Raw genomic sequence first — 19679 nt, 5'->3', positions numbered from 1 at the left:
CCTTTGGTTTGGCTTTGCGTGTACCTGAATAGGATAGACAATCCCGGTTTTAAACAAGATGGAGAAATTTTGCAAAATTGGTCTCTGAGCCACAGATACTCATATAAAGAGCCATATATGGCTCGCGAGCCATAGGTTCCCGACCCCTGCCTTAGTTCATAAGGAATTTAATTCAAAAGAGTTTTCATTGGATATAAAAAAGGTCACTTCAACATTTTTTCATGATGCTTACATCACAGTAAAAGCTGTCTTTTTCTTTTCTATGCCCACATTTATGTCTTAATTATTTATGTTATCTATTGTGTTTCAGAGAGGCCGTCCCATAAGCGTGGACAGGTTGTACAGGAATGTTCCCATCCTGTTCTTATGGTTCGATTGTGGAGTCAGAACTCATTCAGGACTTAAGGTTGCGCAAGAAGGTCATGTGGGCCCTGCAGGAGCTGCTAAAGAGGGAACAGGACCATGGCTGGAGGTCCTGATCTACGTGTACTGGCTGGCCCACGGTCTGTCCTACTGTGTGGTGTCACGGGTCTTCAGGGTTCCCAGGCCCACCAAGTTCTTTATTTTCTGTAATGCAATTAAAAAAACAAAAATGTCATACATTCTGGATTCATTACACATCAACTGAACTATTTCAAGCCTTTTATTATTTGAATATTGCTGATTTTGGCTTACAGCTGAAAAAAAACAAAAATCCTGTCTCAAAATATTAGAATACTTCCTCAGACCAAGTAAAAAAATAATTTTATAACAGCAAAACTAAATCAAACATTTGAAAATGTCCATTGATGCACTCAGTACTTGGTTGGGAATCCTTTTGCACGGATTACTGCATCAATCCGGCGTGGCATGGAGGCAATCAGCCTGTGGCATTGCTGAGGTGTTATTGATGCCCAGGATGCTTCGATAGCGGCCTTCAGCTCATTTGCATTTGTAGGTCTGGTGTCTTTCATCTTCTTCTTAACTATACCCCACAAATTCTCGATGGGGTTCAGGTCAGGGGAATTAGCAGGCCAATCAAGGACAGTGATGCCATGGTCACTGCACCAGTTACTGGTGGTTTTGGCACTGTGGGCAGGTGCCAGATCATGCTGGAAAATGAAATCCTCATCTCCATAGAGCTTTTCAGATGGAAGCATGTAGTGCTCTAAAATCTCTTGTACACAGTTGCATTTACTCTGGACTTGATGAAACACAGTGGACCAACACCAGCAGCTGACATGGCTCCCCAAACCATTGCTGACTGTGGGAACTTCACACTGGATTTCAAGCAACTTGGATTTTGCTCCTCTCCAGCCTTTCTCCAGACTCTGGCGCCTTGACTTCCAAATGAAATGCAAAACTTGCTTTCGTCTGAAAAGAGGACTTTGGACCACTCTGCAACTGTCCAGTGCTACTTCTCCATAGCCCAAGTCAGACGCTTCTTCCGTTGTCTTGAGTTCAGAAGTGGCTTGACCATGGGAATACGGCTATTGTAGCCCATTTCCCGGACACGTCTGTGAACTGTGGCTTTTGATACCTGGACTTCAGCTTCAGCCCACTGTCTTTGAAGCTTCCCCAAATTCTGGAAGCGGCTCTTCTTCACAATTTTGTTAAGGCTGCGGTCATCTCTCTTGGTTGTGCAGCGTTTCCGGCCACATTTTTCCCTTCCAACAGACTTTTTGTGGATATGCTTTGAAACTGCACTCTGTGAACAGCCTGCTCTTTGAGAAATTTCTTTTTGTGTCTTACCCTCCTGATGGAGGGTATCAATGATGGTCCTCTGGACAGCAGTCAGATCAGCAGTCTTCCCCATACTTGTGATTTAGTTTACTGAACCAAGCTGAGTGTTTTTAAGGCTCAGGAAACCCTCGCAAGGTGTTTCGAGTTAATTAGATGATTCAGGTGATTAGTTGAATAGCCTACTTGTATACTTTTTCATGATATTCTAATATTTTGAGATAGGATTTTTGAGTTTTCTTAAGCTGTAAGCCAAATTCAGCAATATTCAAATAATAAAAGGCTTGAAATAGTTCAGTTGATGTGTAATGAATCCAGAATGTATGACATTTTTGTTTTTTTAATTGCATTACAGAAAATAAAGAACTTTATCACAATATTCTAATTTTCTGAGACAGTCCTGTAGTAAAAAAATAATGTGTCACAAATTGTAACAAAAATATACCAATACTTCCATAAAGCTGGAAAACACAAACTGGTACTTCATTGAGTTCTTAATAAAATAAAATATTTTCATTTTATAAAACAAAGGGAAACATTGCAGAGATGTCACTGTTCTGGAAATTTGTCCACGAGCTTCCCAAAAAGGATCGGGAACCGCTCAGTTTTGGCCTCGTGCCTTTTCTTCACTCTGGCAGACTCCTCTTTCAAAAAGTGTATCGTGCTTCCTTTTTTTTCTGGATGATTTGGGGTTTGGTGCCGGATTGGAAGATGCCGACGACGTGCCCGGTGGTGTGGATGGTGTGGTAGCTGTGATGGTGACCAGCTCTTCCACGGGACGTTCTACAGTGGCCTTTAGGTTGGGTGGAAAAAACAAGAATTACTTAATGCTGGTGTATTGTACAAAAACAACTATGTATAGGATGCTCAACAAGTTGATGTGAGACAGGAAATTGTAGGATGTGTTCTGGATAGTTATTTGATCGTGAATAGATACACAAAACTGACATGTTATTCTTATGGCTGTAAGAGCCTTCTATTGGCAAGCATCACATATGCTTTAGAATTGTCTCCACATTTGGACATTTTAAGAAGGTAATTAGTTTATTTAATATGTGTTTACAGAGAAGGCAGTGGACTGTGTGATAGTAATTTGTTTCAACTGTATTTCCACGTGAAATTCGGAGACATTACTCACGATGCATGATGAAAATAATGCATTCTGATCTCACATGAAAGAATCATATTGTAAATAAGAGACAACATCCAAAATTGTGTGCAGTAAACAAGCGCATATATCCAGAACGTTATTGTGACTATGCTGCTTTAGAGTCTGGCCATGTAGATGTAAAAGCACGACTCGTTTAAAATTAAAACAGGGATAGGCTGAGGCGTGATTTTCTCCAGTTATCCAACTCTACGGTCTGTAGTGTGAGGTTTTGTTTTTGCGGCCCCCTCGGTAGATTTATGCACTGTATAAAGTAGAGATTTTGCAATGTTCATGTTTAAACGCGGAAATACGATTTTCTATTGCATTTACGTCTAACTAATATATCTCAATATATTTTGTTGCAAATACATGCGTAGTTGTGGAAAACTCCTTACATTTGTGCGGTTCCTTTCCAGCCATGTTTGTTGATATTGAGAATTCGCATAGCCTTCTGGGTAGTCACTTGGCTCCCAAGTGAGGCACCGACCTCCCTCGGTCTGACGTGGTTATGACATGGTTTGAGGGCACTTCTCCCTCGGTCTTGAGAGTATCGGGACACACCCCATTTTTACGTGAACGCGCAAAACCGAGTGACTAGGGCAGATAGCGAGTGAAAGTGCGAAGAATGGGACTCAGCCATAGTTTTATAGTCAAATGCTGTGATTGTTTTATAAATTGTATTAGCTTTTGACACCATAGATTTGCTTTCAATTTAAAAAATATTGCCTGATTTCAAACAATTTTTGTTAAAATTATCACTGAATTTAGAAACCAGTTTTCAACATGATATTTGAAGTGGAATTCTGTTTTACAATAGCAAGATGGAAACAAAACTATTTTCAGTTTATTTAATTCATCAATTAAAGCCGGTGTACGGAATTTGAAAATGTATTCTCTGTGCCGCCATTTCCTAGTTTAAAGTCATGATCGCAGCCTCAGATCATTCATAAGTATGTGCAAATCTTTGCTCATCTTTTGGGGGGTTTGGGTTGGTGTGTCAGCTTCACTTGGAACAGACCTTTTCTTACGTTTACCATTTTATTTCTACACTAGTAAAAACTGCTATGACAAGCATAATTTTTTTCATTTTTTCTAAACTTTCCCAGAGCAAAGTGCAATTGCACCTCCACTACACTACGGGGTATTTAAGTTTTCAGTTTACATTTAGCCTCCATGTAGTGCATTGAGCATAGAGTATAAGCATTGAGTATAAAGTGTGGACGCAAAATGTAGCGGGCCCTCAAGTGATCCCATGAAGTAAAGATCCCAGGGTACAGAGACAAACCAAAGTCTCCTCTCCTAGCACTTCACTGCCACCTTGGAGGGAGACAAGCAAAGACCAGGGTGCCTGCTATGTTAAGAATGTTGGCAGCGGACAGCACGAAGCCAAATAAATTAAGCTGTCAGTTAAAGACATTGCAACACAATTATTAGACTGAGGTGATGTCTTATCATCATTATCGAGAAATCTCCAATTTTACGTGATCACTTAAAAAAGATCGATCTTGGAAGGGCGCGAGAAGTTATCTTCTTCCATGGGGGGGTGTGAAAGAAAATAATGGAAAAATCGATATTAGCGCAATGAAACGAATAAAAATTTCAAATGCTAATTAAAACGATCTGGGAATATATCGATGACATTGTTGTTCTTTCCCTGGCACACCAACGATTGGCATCCAGTCTGCTTGGCGATCTGTTGTCGGTCCGTCATCCAACAATATGTCAGGAGACGTCTTTAAAAGGCTTGGCACGCCAGGGTGCCAGCGGGAAGCTGGCCATGTGTTGGTGTGGCTCCCCGTGGCCCCTCCCAGACTGTGACTCTAACGGACAGCGAGCGGCTGCTCGCCACTAACCCCGGCTATTGCCAGCCGCAAATAGCAGGCTGTCTCGCTTTATGGCCCGGCAGCACATGCCAGAAGCTCATTTGATCGCCTAAAAATCGCCAATATACGAAAATATCCTCATCTATTTTGACGGATCTGTTCATAAAGTTCCAGCTTTGATGGACGGTTTCGGGGTCCAAGGGATAATTTAGAACTCAAACAATGTATATAAATCCCAAAACTTGCAAAATCAGGTGGCAAACATGGCTAACAAATGATAAGACAATGGAGAGTTATGCAAAGCAATATTTTTCAAAACGGTCATAAATCTGTCAAGCTCCGCTCCTGAAGTTCAGAAGAAAAAACTGAAGCAAGGAAGGACAGCAGGCAGGTGGGCGGGCGGCTGTAACGGAGGGAAGGAAGGAAGGAAGGAAGGATAGGAAGGAAGCATCAGAGGGAGCACAGAACAAAGAAAGAAAGTATGTGTTGAAATTAGGAAGAAAAGAAGGTGCAGCTGCAACTGATCGAGCTGTTGACGCCTGATAATGAAAACGGGTAGCAACGAAAGGTCTTAATTCACCGCTGTGTCAGGAAGAGTTAAGCAGATTTGTGATTTCCATTTTCCGTGTATCAGCGAGAGAGGGAGTAAAAGAGACCAGTATGTCGCAGTGTTCTCGTTTGCCCGTGTCCCTGCGTCCTAGACGCATCATAGGGGCGGCAGTACCTCAGGAGGTAGAGCGCTCGTCTTGGGATCAAGGGATCCCAGTTCGAATCCCGGCTCGTCCATGTTACATGAAGAAGTGTCCTTGGGTAAGACACTGAACCCCTAATACCCCCAACAAGCAGGTTAGCGCCTTACATGTCTGCAAGGCCGCTATTGGGCAATGTGGAGCACATTGTAAAGCGCTTTGGGAAGTCATTGACTTGAAAAGCGCTATATAAATGCAGATCATTTCATTTCATCATTTTTGCTGGGGACGCATAGTGTCAAATCAACACAACTTTTTTGACACAAAATTGTCATTACTACCTAATTTTTTTTTTTTTTAACAAAGATTTACCACACTCAACTTTTCGTCAGGCAGATACGCCATTTTTGTTTTGGTCTCGCGGTTCGAGATTTCGTCTGCACGCCGATCTCGGCAATCGAGATCTCGTTGCTCCGAGATTATGTCTTTGTTGTGGTGGTTGTTGTTGAGTGAAAGAGAAGTATGCCTCCGAAAAAACAGTATTAGGTGAAAATCAACACAAAATTGGTAATTTCTTCAGTGTCAATAATAAGTCGAAACGTAATGCAGAAAGTGATAACAACGGCAATAAAAAATTCTTTGGAAGATCGCGGAGGGAAGGAAAACACGTGTGTTGAAGCGAACGATTCAACGATAGAAAAACAAAAAAATACACCTACCAAGAAAAGGACTTTTCAGCCAAAATGTACTAAATTATATTCCTGGTTACGCTATGAGGAGGATGATAATGGATTGGACCTTGAGAAGGCATTACAACTGTGGCAGGACAGCAAACCACGAAGAATATACGAAGTGAAAAATCTGAAGTGATAACTGCTTTGTATTACCAATTAACTGTGATGATTAAAACTGCATGTATACATAGACAAATACTTCAGCAGTATTATTTTATATAATGTACAATATTGTTGTGAACTGAAAAATCTTGAAGTGATAACTGATTTGAATTACCAATAAAATGTGATGATTAAAAACTTAATGAATATATAGATTTATATTAAATATTTGTCGCCGATTTACAATTTCAACCTCATCTCATCTCATCTCATTAGCTGCACCACTTATCCTCAGTAGGGATGCGGGGGTATTGGAGCCCATCCCAGCAATCATCGGGCACTGGGCAGGGGACAAGGGGGAATTTCAACCTCGATAACACTAAATTTGGGGGACCCATAGATCTCTGTTGGGACCCATAGATTTTTGAGCATGCGAGTCCCCGGGACCCATCACTTTTAAGAGGTAAAATGAACACATTGATGTCTGTATAGAATGTCCGCTTTTACATTCTCTTAACAAAAACTAAAGAGCGACGTGAGCATATTTTGATGTCTCTTTGTGCGCAACTTTGTGTGCGAGCATTTGAGGAAAAGCCGTCAAGACGAAGACTATATCGATCAGCGCACGGCCCTCGGCACCCGCCAGCATCGATATACGTTCGACCGTCGGAGACCGTAAATAACAAGCGTTACGACCCGCTGTGTTTTTTCCCGCCTTTCCTTTTTTTAATGACCGACAATTACGAGAGACAAAAAGTGCGTCTTGCGGGGACTGATGGATCGCTGATCAGTATCGGATCTTTTGCACACTCGCTCACCGGAGAAGATAAATGTCAGCTGCTTTTTTTATCGACGCCGTGGGAAAGAAGCATACCTTTTGGGGTTTATTTTACTGCTCAGCTTCAGTTTGTGTTCGGACCACTTTGTTTGGTAAACAAACGCCTATGATTACAGTTCTAATTTAACGTAAACATACAAAATATTAGGGATGCACTATAGTTTTTGGGCCAATAGTTATCAGACCAATAAATGCCAAATATAACGTCACAAAAAAGCTGATAATTGATCACTCGACAACAAACTATGTATTTCAATCGGTCTACACTACTTGTAAGCAATATTCAAATGATTTTATATCACTCAATGGAATATATTTCGATTTTATTTTATACAAGTATAGCACAACTTGGTCGTTTCTCCTCTCTAGCTCTTCAAAGTATAAGCGAGGCACCAGAGGTATCAGTATCCGATTTTATCAGCTTTCGTTTGGGAAAGAACAGTTATTGTGCATCCTAACAAATAGGTTGATCCACACTTTTCCTCTTCAAAAAATTTGTGTCAGGGTCTGGCACACTATTTACCCCTCAGTGGGCAGCACATTGGGGGGAGTGGCTGGAGAGCGCCCACTTGAGCCCAATCAATCAACTTGCACTTGATCATTACAACTCTTTATTTTGAATATACCTGACAGCAGAGGGTGTGATGTGAGGTTTGATAGAAGTAATACAACAACTTGGTCATCTTGTCCCCTCCTTCAAATTGTGAGTGAGGTACCAGAGAGCTCGACCAAGATAAGATTTTGTGCATTTATTTTCTTTGTTAAAATATTTTTGTATTATCCATAGAGGTAATTCCACAAGTCGGTCATGTGTCCTCTCTACCTCTTTCTAATGTGCACAAGGCACTGGAGAGTTCAACTTAAGCCAGTACATTGAGTTTTGTCTTTGAATGAATAGACAAAGGAGTCTCTTAATTGCAGCACAATTTGTTTTCTGTACTAGAACTACACAAATTATAGTGTACATATTACAATGTTTTAAATTCCATTAGCAAATTATGCATTTCATGAATTCATTTACTTATTTGTATATCTTCTCAATACTAATGTGTACAGCTAAGCTAACGCCATTTGACAAGAGTGAGTGATGTACTTTTCCTAGCCAAGGCACGTGTGACCTTGAGTATTGGACCACGTATACTGCAAATTCCGGACTATAGAGCGCACCTGATTATAAGCCGCACCCACCACATTTCGGAAGGAAAACCGATTTTGTACATACACAAGCCGCACCTGTATATTAGCCGCATGTGCCCACATTGAAAAACCGCAATACAAACACGAAATTAACCCATACCCGATACATTCTAAAAAGACACAGCCGGCAAAATGAACGGAAAATGATACCGGCACTTAAGATTTAATGTAGACCTGCAGAGTCCGGCTGCCCGTTGAAAGTAATCCAAGGAAAAAAGTGTATATTTCCAAAGGTAAGGGTGGGAAAAATATATATCCACTATTGTCGGCTGCGTCCACAAACACGTCTCACCTTTACTCCACTTCCCGTCAGCCCGCGTTTGCCCCGCCCCTTCTTTCTCATTTGCTCGTGCAAAACATTAGAATAAGTTTCTAAAATAAATACATTACAAAAATATACAGTTGCAAATACATATTATACATGGTTACACATATTTACAAAGAAAGACGGTACACTGAGAGAGTTTTCAAAGCTTTAATAATAATATTATAACTTTCATCCCAAACCGTGCCTGTGAAGGGTAGCAAAACGTTACTAGCAACATGCTCGCAACACGTTAAACAGCTCTGTCAAAAAAACATACCGTACTTGTAGTAAGCACGGTAAACCGTCCTCATCTTCTTCCTTACAACTGACGTCATCAAAGTCGTCTTCCTTCAGTATGGGAAAGAGACTTTATCATATAGACGTCGTCCCACGCTCCCTTATTCAAAAATTCATCACGTTCGCAATATAAAGTTTACGTGCGGTAGCTCTGTTTCCTTCTATATCGGACTGCTCGGTTGCGTTTCGCTTGAAAGTTGCGTCATGTGCCTTTCTTTTTGCAATTTGCATGATGAGGATATGTCGCCGCTAATTTAATTGAATTTAATTTGTGAACAAGCTAAGAAGTTGCAGTCTAAATCTTACCTTTTGTACTCGAGCGCCGCTGGCGGCCGTTAGAAAAATTACATAAATTGGCCGCATCTCTGAATAAGCCGCAGGGTTGAAAGTTTGGGAAAAAAGTAGCGGCTTATAGTCCGGAATTTACGGTATTATGTTTAAAAGTGACATAGCAGTTTCCAGAAGCAAGATTATTATCGGGTATCGGTAGGTTACCCTTGCATTCCTACAATATATCAATCCTCACACTCCGCGGACAGCTCCAATCTTTTTTTTAATCGTAATCCAAAACGCCAGAGGTGAGCATCCGTCCCGGCATCCGATGCTTTTGATCTCTATGCTCCTCCGTGGCAGGTGAACGTGTTCGACATGACGCCTCGGGTACATCGGCTTTGTCGCGCCCTCAAACGTTTGTCGGCGCCTGCCGGAGGAGTGTTATTCCTCATCTGGAGTTTAATTGCCAGAGGCTACGTACCAGCTAGCATCAGACGCTAATAATGCGATTGCAAACGGACATGTGGCGGCATAGTATGCATGAAATATGTTGCATTTCTTTCCGTTTATATATATATATATATATATATATATATATATATATATATATATATATATATATATCTCATCTCATCTCATTAGCCGTACCGCTTATCCTCATTAGGGTCGCGGGGGGGCTGGCGCCCATCCCAGCCATCTCCGGGCAGTGGGCAGGGGACACCCTGAACTGGTTGCCAGCCAATCGCAGGGCACACGGGGACAGACAACTCATTCGCTCATTCACCCCTAGGGACAATTTGGACCGGCCAATTCACCTGAAATGCATGTTTTTGGAACGTGGGAGGAAACCGGAGTGCCCGGAGGAAACCCACGCAAGCAAGGGGAGAACATACAAACTCCGCACAGGAAGTCTGGAGCTGGATTTGAACCCACGCAGGAGGTTCCCATGACATGAACTGTGCCGCACAAGCGCTAACCACTGCGCCGCCACTCGGCCGAGGTTTGAACCACAACCTCCCAGTCTCGGGGCGTGCGCCATACCCCCAAGGCCACCGAGCTGGTGGCCTTTCCGTTTCTACTTGCTTTTTTTCTTCATCAAAAAGGGAGGGCACCTTGTAATCTGAAACAGGATTATTTTGACTAATAATGTAATCTCCTTCCAACCCACTTGAGCTGCGTCAACCAAGCCTTATTTTTTTCTCTAGCCAGTGTGTCTGACAAGCATTTGCAATGCCTTACTATGTTCTACAAAGCCATTTCATCTATTTCCACTTACTTTTCAAAAATTATATATGTTTTTTTCATTACAAGTATTGGGTATGAACACCCTATTAACAACATAAGTGCAGTTAAAAGAATGGAATAGCTTTTGTTTTATGCTGTCCTGTCTGCTGCAGTACACTGTGATGCATGTATAGAGCAAATTAAAGACTTCAGTTTTGAGTTTGTTTCTTGAAATCGAATTGCCGCAGTGGCAGAGCTCCTTTACTCCGAGCATTTTATCGTGCATTGTAAACCGGTACAAAATGAGGTGTTGAAAACAGCTGGAAGGGTATTGCGTTCCTCTCGGCGCATCTGCACTCGGGAGGGTAAAACAAAGCAGAATGTTTTTCTCCTGATCTTCGGAAATGTGAACGCTTCCGGCGTTGTCATACAAAGACACCCCAAAAAAACGTCCTAGCGATCAATGAGTCACACCGGCTATTATTAATTCATCAGAAAAACAGCCTGACTCTTTTGATCAAATAAAAGATAGATAAGTAGAGATTATACAGCATCACGCTGTGGAAATTTACAGAGGGTCAACAGCATGGACCCGAAAGTTATCAGCTGCCCATTCTGGGGGACATTACTGTCTTTTGTTAAGGTACTGTACCTTAAAACAAGGACTAACAGGCCCAGAGATAGTTCTAAGACAATAAAGACAATACTATCCTTTTTTGCAATGGATAAATTGTAAGAGCCGCATCGAACGCTCTTTTGTTTGTCCTTCTGCAAGTCCCTTTGCTTTTTACAGACTTTCTACATTTCACTTATTTTCGAACATTGTAATTTTCCTTGCATTCTTTCATTCAGTTTATCACGTTTCTCTCCCTGTTCTAACATATTTTTTACTTAATTACATTATTCTTTCTTTGTCTTTTGAGCATCATACACAGTGTGTCGCATTAACTGAAAAAAATAGATGCAAAAAACAGTAGTTCAGAACCATAAGAGGCTTCTGAAAAAGTAGGATAAAATAGAAGTGGAGAAGAAATCTACTGTTCAATATCTTAGCTTTGTTTTACACCAAAATGAACGGATTGAAAGCCCATTACGACCTTAGTGCTGTTTGTGGTTCGAGGTTGACAAGAATTCTCAACGGCTAAAAAAAAAAAAAATGGATGACTCTGTCCTCATTTAGACCACAGATTATAACCGTTGAAATAAGGTGGAGAGCAAGATTGCACCCAGGTGATGACCGATCAGTCAGTATCACAGAAGAAGAAAACAGCAAAATAGAAATGAAAAGATTTTTTGTGTGTGGACGCAGGGTGCAGTGATCACGCCAGCCATGGAGCACAGCATGTCCATGCAGCCTGCCGGCATGATGGCTCCCCTCACCCAGCAGATGAACCATCTGTCCCTGGGCACCACGGCCAGCGTGAGTACACCTTCCATGCATCTGAACCAAACAAATATCTTAGGACAGTAAACCCGGTAATATGACATGAACCCACTCTGAGGTGGGATTTCCTTGCTTTAATTTTCTCCTTATTTTCAATAATAGTCAAGATCATTGATTGGTTAAAGCCATGCAATTTAGTCATGGTAACAATTTGTTGACCTGCTTTGTTTTTCTTGATATTCTCAGGCTTTGTTTCCATCGTTATCTTGTTTTTGCTTCTTTTTTAGCATCACAGCAAGCCAAATTAGAGATTGGAAATCCAAATGGTTGAATGAGGCATAACAGACTACTTAACAACAACATGGCTGGAGCCGCTAAATAATTGCAAGCCTTTTTTAAATCAAAACAAAAAAGGGATACATACCTAAAAGTTTGGCGCTTAATATTAAATATTTATGAGTTAAAAAGGCGCATGCAGCTCCAAGGTTGATTACTCCACCCACTAGATACACTACAGAAAATCTTTACGAAGCACACAAGTTTGAACTGAATGAAGATCAAGGCATAGTGGAAGGTAGTTCAGCCAATAGTGTATCTACATTTACATGACGCTGCAACAAAAAACAATAACCGAAAAGTTTTTATATGATGTCAACCAATAGCAGACAGGCATCTTAGAAACAGAAGTCGTCATATCAATTTGATTGTTTTACATTTTGAGCATGCAAAATAATTTGTTAATGATATAAATCAGTGGGGAAAATGACGAAAAACAGGGGCCGAAAAAACAAAGTCAAAATATTGTAAGGTGGGGCCACAGTATCCTTAGGGTTATTGCACCTGAGAAGCATGACAAGTTTTTATAGTCTTTGTTGAAAACAGTGGCCTTCCAATCGGGAGCTACCCCCATGTTCCTGGATCTCTTGAAATTAGAACGCCGCTGATCATGCCCAGGGGCCTAGTTTGACCCCGCCTTTGGGTTTCCTTTTATGTCAGGGAATGCTAACCTCTACTTTGAACGAGCGAGGCTCATATAGAGTGCCGTGAAAAAAGATTAGCTCCGTTCCTAATTTCTGTGGTTTTGCATATTTATCTCTCACAAATGTTTCAAATCATCAGACCAATTGTAATATCACATAGAGATAACCCAAGGAAATAAGAAGTGCAGTTTTGAAATGTTGATTCAATTTATGAAGGAACAAAATGAAATCAAAACCTCTCTACCCCTATGTGACCAATTTAATTGGGCCACCTTTAGCAGTGATAACAGAAAACAAATGTTTACAGTAATTGGTAATTAGTCTTTTAAATCGCTGTTAAACAATTATGGCTTTTTTTTTCAATATGGTTTCAAATCTGCCATATGAGAGGGTTATTTAGCATTAACTACCCACTTGAGGTCACACCACAGCTTCTCTATAGGATTTAGATCTCGACTTTGACTTGGCCACTCCAGAACCTTCATTTTGGGCTTTTCAGCCATTAAGAGGTCACAAAGCAATTTCCAAGGCTGCAGGGCTCCAGCAGACCACTGCCATTATCCAAAATCTGAGAAAACTGGAAACTGTGGCAAACCTTCCCGGACTGGCGAACCAAAAAAAATTACTCCAAGAGTGCAACGAAGCCTCTTCCAAAAGATTACAAAAGAACCTCGGAAAACATCCAAGGAACTGCAGGCCTCGCTGACCTAAGGTTAGTGTTCATGACTCCACTATAAGAAAGACACTGGCCAAAATTCCATTGGAGAGTCCCCAGGAGAAAAGCACTGATGTCACAAAAGAACACAAAGAGTCATCTCACCTTTCCCTAGCACAGCATTTGAAAAAGAAGATAAGTAAAGCATGGTGGTGGCACTGTCATAGTCTGGGGCTGTTTTGCTGCCTTTCAGATCAGGACAACTTGCTGTGGTTGATGGAATAATGAATTCTGGTGTTAACCAGAGGATTCTGAAGAACAGTTTGTGCCCTCAAACTCAATCTCTTGGATCATGCTGCTGGACAACAATCCCAAACACACCAGCAAGTCTTCCTCTGAATGGCTTTAAAAAATAAAAAAAAATAAAAAAAAATTTAAAAAGGTTCTGGAGTGGCCAAGTCAAATGCTGGATATAAATTCAATTGAGATGCTGTGGTGCGATATTAAATGAGGAGTTCATGCTAGAAACCCCTCCAATATGGCAGATTTGGAGCAATTATGCAAAGAAGAGTGGGCAAAATTCCCTTTACTGCATTGTGGAGGACTCTTTACCAATTATAGTATACATCTGAGTTTTGATATCTTTGCCAAATGTGGCCCAACTCGCTATTAGGTTCAGGTTGCAATTACTTTTTCACACAGAGCCAGATAGGTTTTGATTTTTATTTTGCCTTAATAATTGGAATCAACATTTTGAAACCTAATTTTGAATTTCCTTGGGTTTTCTCTGTGTGATATTAAAATTGGTTAGATGATTTAAAATATCATATGCAAAAAACACAGAAATCAGGAAGGGGGCGAATACTTTTTGACAGCACCGCAATCTCCCCCAGATGTGCTAAAAGCCAGGATTAGCCGGACCGCCAGCTAATCTATGATGACGGCTTTTGATGTCTGCACACAAAGCGCTAGTAGAAAGTTGGAGGGCATTTTCTGCTCCATGCAGAACTTGATAGTCCTGTTCTGAGCCTCTTACATGTGAAGAACTTTTTGCAGTGAGTGAGGAACGACAGACTCCTCGAGTCTAACAGATTTGACTTGGCAGATCCTGAAGTGCACGCACGAATTCCAGGCTTGTTTTGCACATGTTCCTTTTGAAGAAGAATTGTATTGTATTGAGGAGGTGGGACTTGGTACTCATCTATTTGTTACTGTTTTAGAGAGTTTTTGAGGGGGGGGGGTCTGGTTCACCGCAAAATGTTTTAAATGAGCAATGTTCCTTACAAAAATATCGCCGGTGGAAATTAATTTGCAAAATATTAAGCTTCAGTTGAATATTTTTACATTTTCAAATCAAGGTATAATTTAGCCTAAATCCACAATATTAATGTTTTATGTTTTTATAGATTTACTTTATTTCAGAGACGTCAGATGAATCTAGCTCTAGGGCCACGTGGTACAAAACTCGTTCTTACGTGAACAATTAATTTAATTTGTAAAAAAAAAATGTTGAGAATGTAATGAAATACAAAGAAAACAAGTCATACTTAAATCCCTTGAAAATAATCTCATCTCATATCATTAGCCGTACCTACCGCTTATCCTCAGTAGGGTCGCGGGGTGCTGGGGCCCATCCCAGCAATCATCGGGCAGTGGGCAGGGGACACCCTGAACTGGCTGCACACGGGGACAGACAACTCATTCGCTCAGTCACACCTAGGGACAATTTGGACCGGCCAATTCACCTGAAATGCATGTTTTTGGAATGTGGGAGGAAACCGGAGTGCCCGGAGGAAACCCACGCAAGCACGGGGAGAACATACAAACTCCGCACAGGAAGTCTGAAGCTGGATTTGAACCCACGCAGGAGGTTCCCATGACATGAACTGTGCCGCTCAAGCGCTAACCACTGCTCCGCCGTGCTGCCCCCCTTGAAAATAATATAAGGTATCGAGGTATTTCTCCTTAGTTTGAGTTTGACTTTGAAAAATGTTATTTACTCTTTTGTTTGTCTACAATTCTCGAACTAAACCTTTTATAGTGTACTTGGGAGCAGATATCAAACACACCGTTCACAATGTTGTCTCCGTTAGATGGAATTGAATAAAGCAAAATTGAACAAAACAAATTGCAAGGGAGTCACAACAGAGCAGGACAATTGAAACATCTTCTCATGTCATATCATCTTCTGTTAAGCAGTCGTTCATTTTAAACGTAGTTACAGCGGCTTTTCATAACGCTGACCTTGCGCAAAACCAGAAAAAATGACTTCTTCAACGGCGCTAATGCGATTACGTATTGTACACCTGTTAATGGGAGCGCAATATTGGAAATGAATCCCCGAGATATATTTCACATCATTTGTGATTTTATTGCTTGGGGCGCTTCTTATTGCGAAACGGCTAACTAAATCTCATGGAGATGCAAAACGGGAGCTCCCCGGTGTCGCCCAATCAAATTCTTGTCAACAGATGACTTTGTAGCCTCGAACATCGACTCCCGTCTTCTTGTTTTGTTGTCTGTGACGAAAGAATCGGAAACTTGCGAGGCCGGCTGGTTACGGATGACATTAAGCTACCATCTCAGAAGATTTATACCTCTATTATTAATTTTATTCAACACGGCCGAGGTCTCAACATTTAAGGGGAGTTCTTATGTTTACGTGCAGGCGAGTTGACCTTACCATGGCGTGAGCATTCATCTTTTTCAAAAGATTATGTTGTCATGGTGACAGTGGTAATTGACAACTCCAATGTCCTGAAGAGACGGATTTGTGTGAAGCCACTTTCTTCATTATCCTTTCTGGATAGACACAAATGAAGTGTCACATTTTTGATTGGACTCACAATGCATTGTGTTTTGCAATCAGATTCTCCTCACTCGGGGCACCAATCCTTCATTTGAACGTTTCCCCCTGTTTTAATTTACCGTAAATTTCGGACTATAAGCCGCTACTTTTTTCCCCAAACGTTCAACCCTGCGGCTTATTCAGTGATGTGGCCAATTTAAGTAATTTTTCTAACGGCCGCCAGCGGCGCTCGAGTACTAAAGGTAAGATTTAGACCGGTGGAATATATGCGCCGAGGAAGACTGCAACTTCTTGGCTTGTGCATAAATTAAATTAGCGTAAACATACCCTCATCATGCAAAATGCAAAAAGAAAGGCACATCAAAAAATCCACCATCACCAATGGGTTCCGAAAAGCCGGTCTGTTGCGTGACGGAGAGGAGGGCACAGAATCAGGAGTGGATGAGACCTCCAGCGACAGTGACAGCGCGAGGGAGGCTACGGGAGCGTGGGACGACGTCTATATGACAAAGTTTCTTTCCGACACTAAGGAAGACGACTTTGATGGCTTCAGTTCTAAGGAGGAAGATGAGGACGGTTTACTTGTGTTTTTTTAACAGACCCGTTTACTGTGTTGCGAGCGTGTTGCTAGTAGTGTGTTGCTACCATTAACTGCCCTGTCACGGGCACCGTTTGGGATGAAAGTTGTATTATTATTATTAAAGCTTTGAAAACTCTCTCGGTGTACCGTCTTTCTTTGTAAATATGTATTTGCAACTGTATATTTTTGTAATGTATTTATTTTAGACACTTATTCTGATATGTTTTGCACGGGCGAATAAAAAAGAAGGGGCGTAACAAACGCGGGATGACGGGAAGTTGGGTAAAGGTGAGACCTGTTAGTTGACGCGGCGGACAATAGTGGATATATATTTTTCCCACCCTTACCTTTGGAAATATACACTTTTTTCCTTGGATTACTTTCAACGGGCAGCCGGACTCTGCAGGTCTGCATCAAACCTTAAGTACCGGTATCATTTTCTGTTCATTTTGCCGGCTGTGATTTTTGGACTGTGTACTTTAATGAAGGACATTCAGTCGGGTTTGGGTTTATTTTGTGTTTGTGTTACATTTTTTTAATGTGGGCGCATGTGGCTTATATACAGCTGCGGCTTGTGTAAGTACAAAATCGGTTTTCCTATTAAAATGTGGTGGGTGCGGCTTATAATCAGGTGCGCTCTATAGTCCGGAATTTACGGTACTAATTTCTAGGGCCATTTCGATTATATCAACATGTTTCCAGAAGCATGTTCCCTGAGTTTCAAAAACTGTAAACATGTTTTGTTTTTTTTTAATAAAAAAAAAAAAAACTAATATTAAGGGTTTGGTGCATTGTTTAGATGTTGGAGGTATCTCAAATGCAAAAAAAGCACTGATATCTGCACACATAGCGCACTCCCCTAGATGCATGTGTCCTTCTCGTTTGCAGAATTTTGTGAAACCTTTACAAAATAACCCTGCTAACACCTTGTTTTTAAACCACTATTTACAACTATGGTGCTCGAAACGAGCCAGAACAATCCTAACTCATTCAATGCCAGACTTTTTCTCTTAAATGGTGCAAGCCGATATTTGCCATTTTGACTCATTTTTGAAGGCATACAGAAGATTTTGTTCTGAAGCTATGTAGTCAAAGGACATATCAAAAGAAAGCTCGAACCCTCATCTTTCATTAAAAAGGATGTTTCTAGCTATTACCATTTTTAGTAAACAACATTGCAAAGTTTTTTTTTAATTCTTGTTTCCAAGAAAACTTCTAAGAAAAAAACAGGTTTTTGTGGAAGAATGTGTTTCAAGGAGAACTTGATTCTGTGCTTTTTTTGCATTTGTGACACCTCCAATATTTAATTGATGTTGTCCATAAACACAAGGACACACCGCTTGCAAAATAACATTGTATTGCAAGAACTTAAGAACTATGCATAAACTATGGAAAGACTTCTCAGCACCTGATTTCGGTCACCATGGCAATTGCGTTCCCTCTCTGAACAGATGATTATAATCTGACTGTAGAAGCTGCCTCAATGTGTGGACAAAGATCTGATCAAAGCTATTCCTGCCATGTAGGGGTGATTTAACATACTGACATAATTTCCAGATGATACTTACTGATCAGCAGTCCCAATGCCTTCAGAATATTTTTTTTTCAACGTATTTTTGCATTTTGGCACTCAGGGACAATGCTTTTGAAAATGTATTACGTATACTTCATGGCACTAAATGAGTTAAATAACTGCAGGAAGGAGACACATTTTAAGTGGTGTTTTTGTTGATATGGGACACAGGCTCTGGCATCATTATTATTTCATAGATTTGACCAAATCATCAAACGTCATACAAATTAGCTTTTGTATGGAAAGGGTGTTTGTTGATTTTGTCTTATAATTTATGATGTAGCTCTCAAAAACAGAATCTGAATGTTTTGGTTTCATGGCCATTTAGTCAAAAGGTTACAGACCTCTGCCCTAGGCCCTTTCAACCTAAGGGCTCCTTCTCACACGGGGCACTAATCCCCTATTCTGAACTTTTTCCCTGTTTTTCCCCGTTTTCATTACATTTGCTGACACACTTTTTAGTTTTCTTTGTTGCCATCAAACTTCCTTGAATGGATAAAAGAAAAGGAGGAAACTGATCAGGGAGGGATAAAAAAGTTGGGAGAGAAATTGGTATGCATGATTCTGATTTGCCAAGAAGAAGGTCACTGGAGCAATCTCATAGGCCCTTTCAGCCCAAAGCAGAATGAGGAAAGCGAGTGACAGGAAGGTGAGCAAGAGGAAGGCTAGCCTGCGCCAACGTGTCACAGAGTCACCTCAGCCCTTTGTGAAACGTGACAGTCGGGAAGGGGAGATAACCTTCAAGTGGCCGAGAGTGGCTCTCCCCCGGCATAACAAGTTGCCGTGCCGGCAAAAGTGGGCGGGGGGAGTTCATCAGCCGTGCGTCTGGCCTTTAGCTGCTCTCATTAGCGGCAAGCGGCGTACCCCATCCATTAGCTAGGCGCTCAAATGACACTTCACGGGCACTGCAGGGCCTAGAGCCAAACAATGCATCTAACATCATTTTCCCACCAGAAGGAGAATGAAAGGAATCCAGGGAAAGACACCGTCCAACTTTTATCTCAGATTCTGAACCGCAATGATGCCGTTTTCCATTGGAGCCCCAATTTTGTCATATCAACAGCCGGTTAAAAGCATAACTGAAGGAATAAGCGCCACAGGCCCTCCCCGGGCACTCACTTTCTTCTCCTTTCATTCCCTTGAGCACTTTTTTTTTTTTTTTTTTTTCCCAGTGTTTCAGTTGTAGCCATGCACATTTGCCTGCCTGTGAAGTCTAGATGAACCAGAGGAACGTTTCCTCCTCCTCCTCTTTTTTTTCCTGCTACTTTACCTCACATGCTCCTCTTATGTGAGAGTGGACCTATATTCCTTTTGCGCCCCCCAGAGGACGAGATTATTCATGGAA

The 19679-nt window shown here is 41.2% G+C and overlaps 1 protein-coding gene across 4 annotated transcripts in view; it reads left to right on the top strand.

The window, feature by feature from the left end:
* Nucleotides 1-19679, top strand: part of rbms3 (RNA binding motif, single stranded interacting protein) — a 243788-nt gene that overhangs the window by 212930 nt on the left and 11179 nt on the right. For all 4 annotated transcript variants that reach the window (XM_088328442.1, XM_088328441.1, XM_088328443.1 and 1 more), the window contains exon 11: nt 11663-11773. In XM_088328442.1, the coding sequence (XP_088184568.1) occupies nt 11663-11773 (111 nt within the window). The remainder of the gene's footprint in view (nt 1-11662; nt 11774-19679) is intronic.

The sequence above is a fragment of the Urocampus carinirostris genome, chromosome 2, assembly GCF_059441175.1.
Source record: "Urocampus carinirostris isolate Australia breed hairy pipefish chromosome 2, RoL_Ucar_1.0, whole genome shotgun sequence".
Classification (NCBI taxonomy): Eukaryota; Metazoa; Chordata; class Actinopteri; order Syngnathiformes; family Syngnathidae; genus Urocampus; species Urocampus carinirostris.
This window is presented reverse-complemented; position numbering and strand designations above follow the sequence as displayed.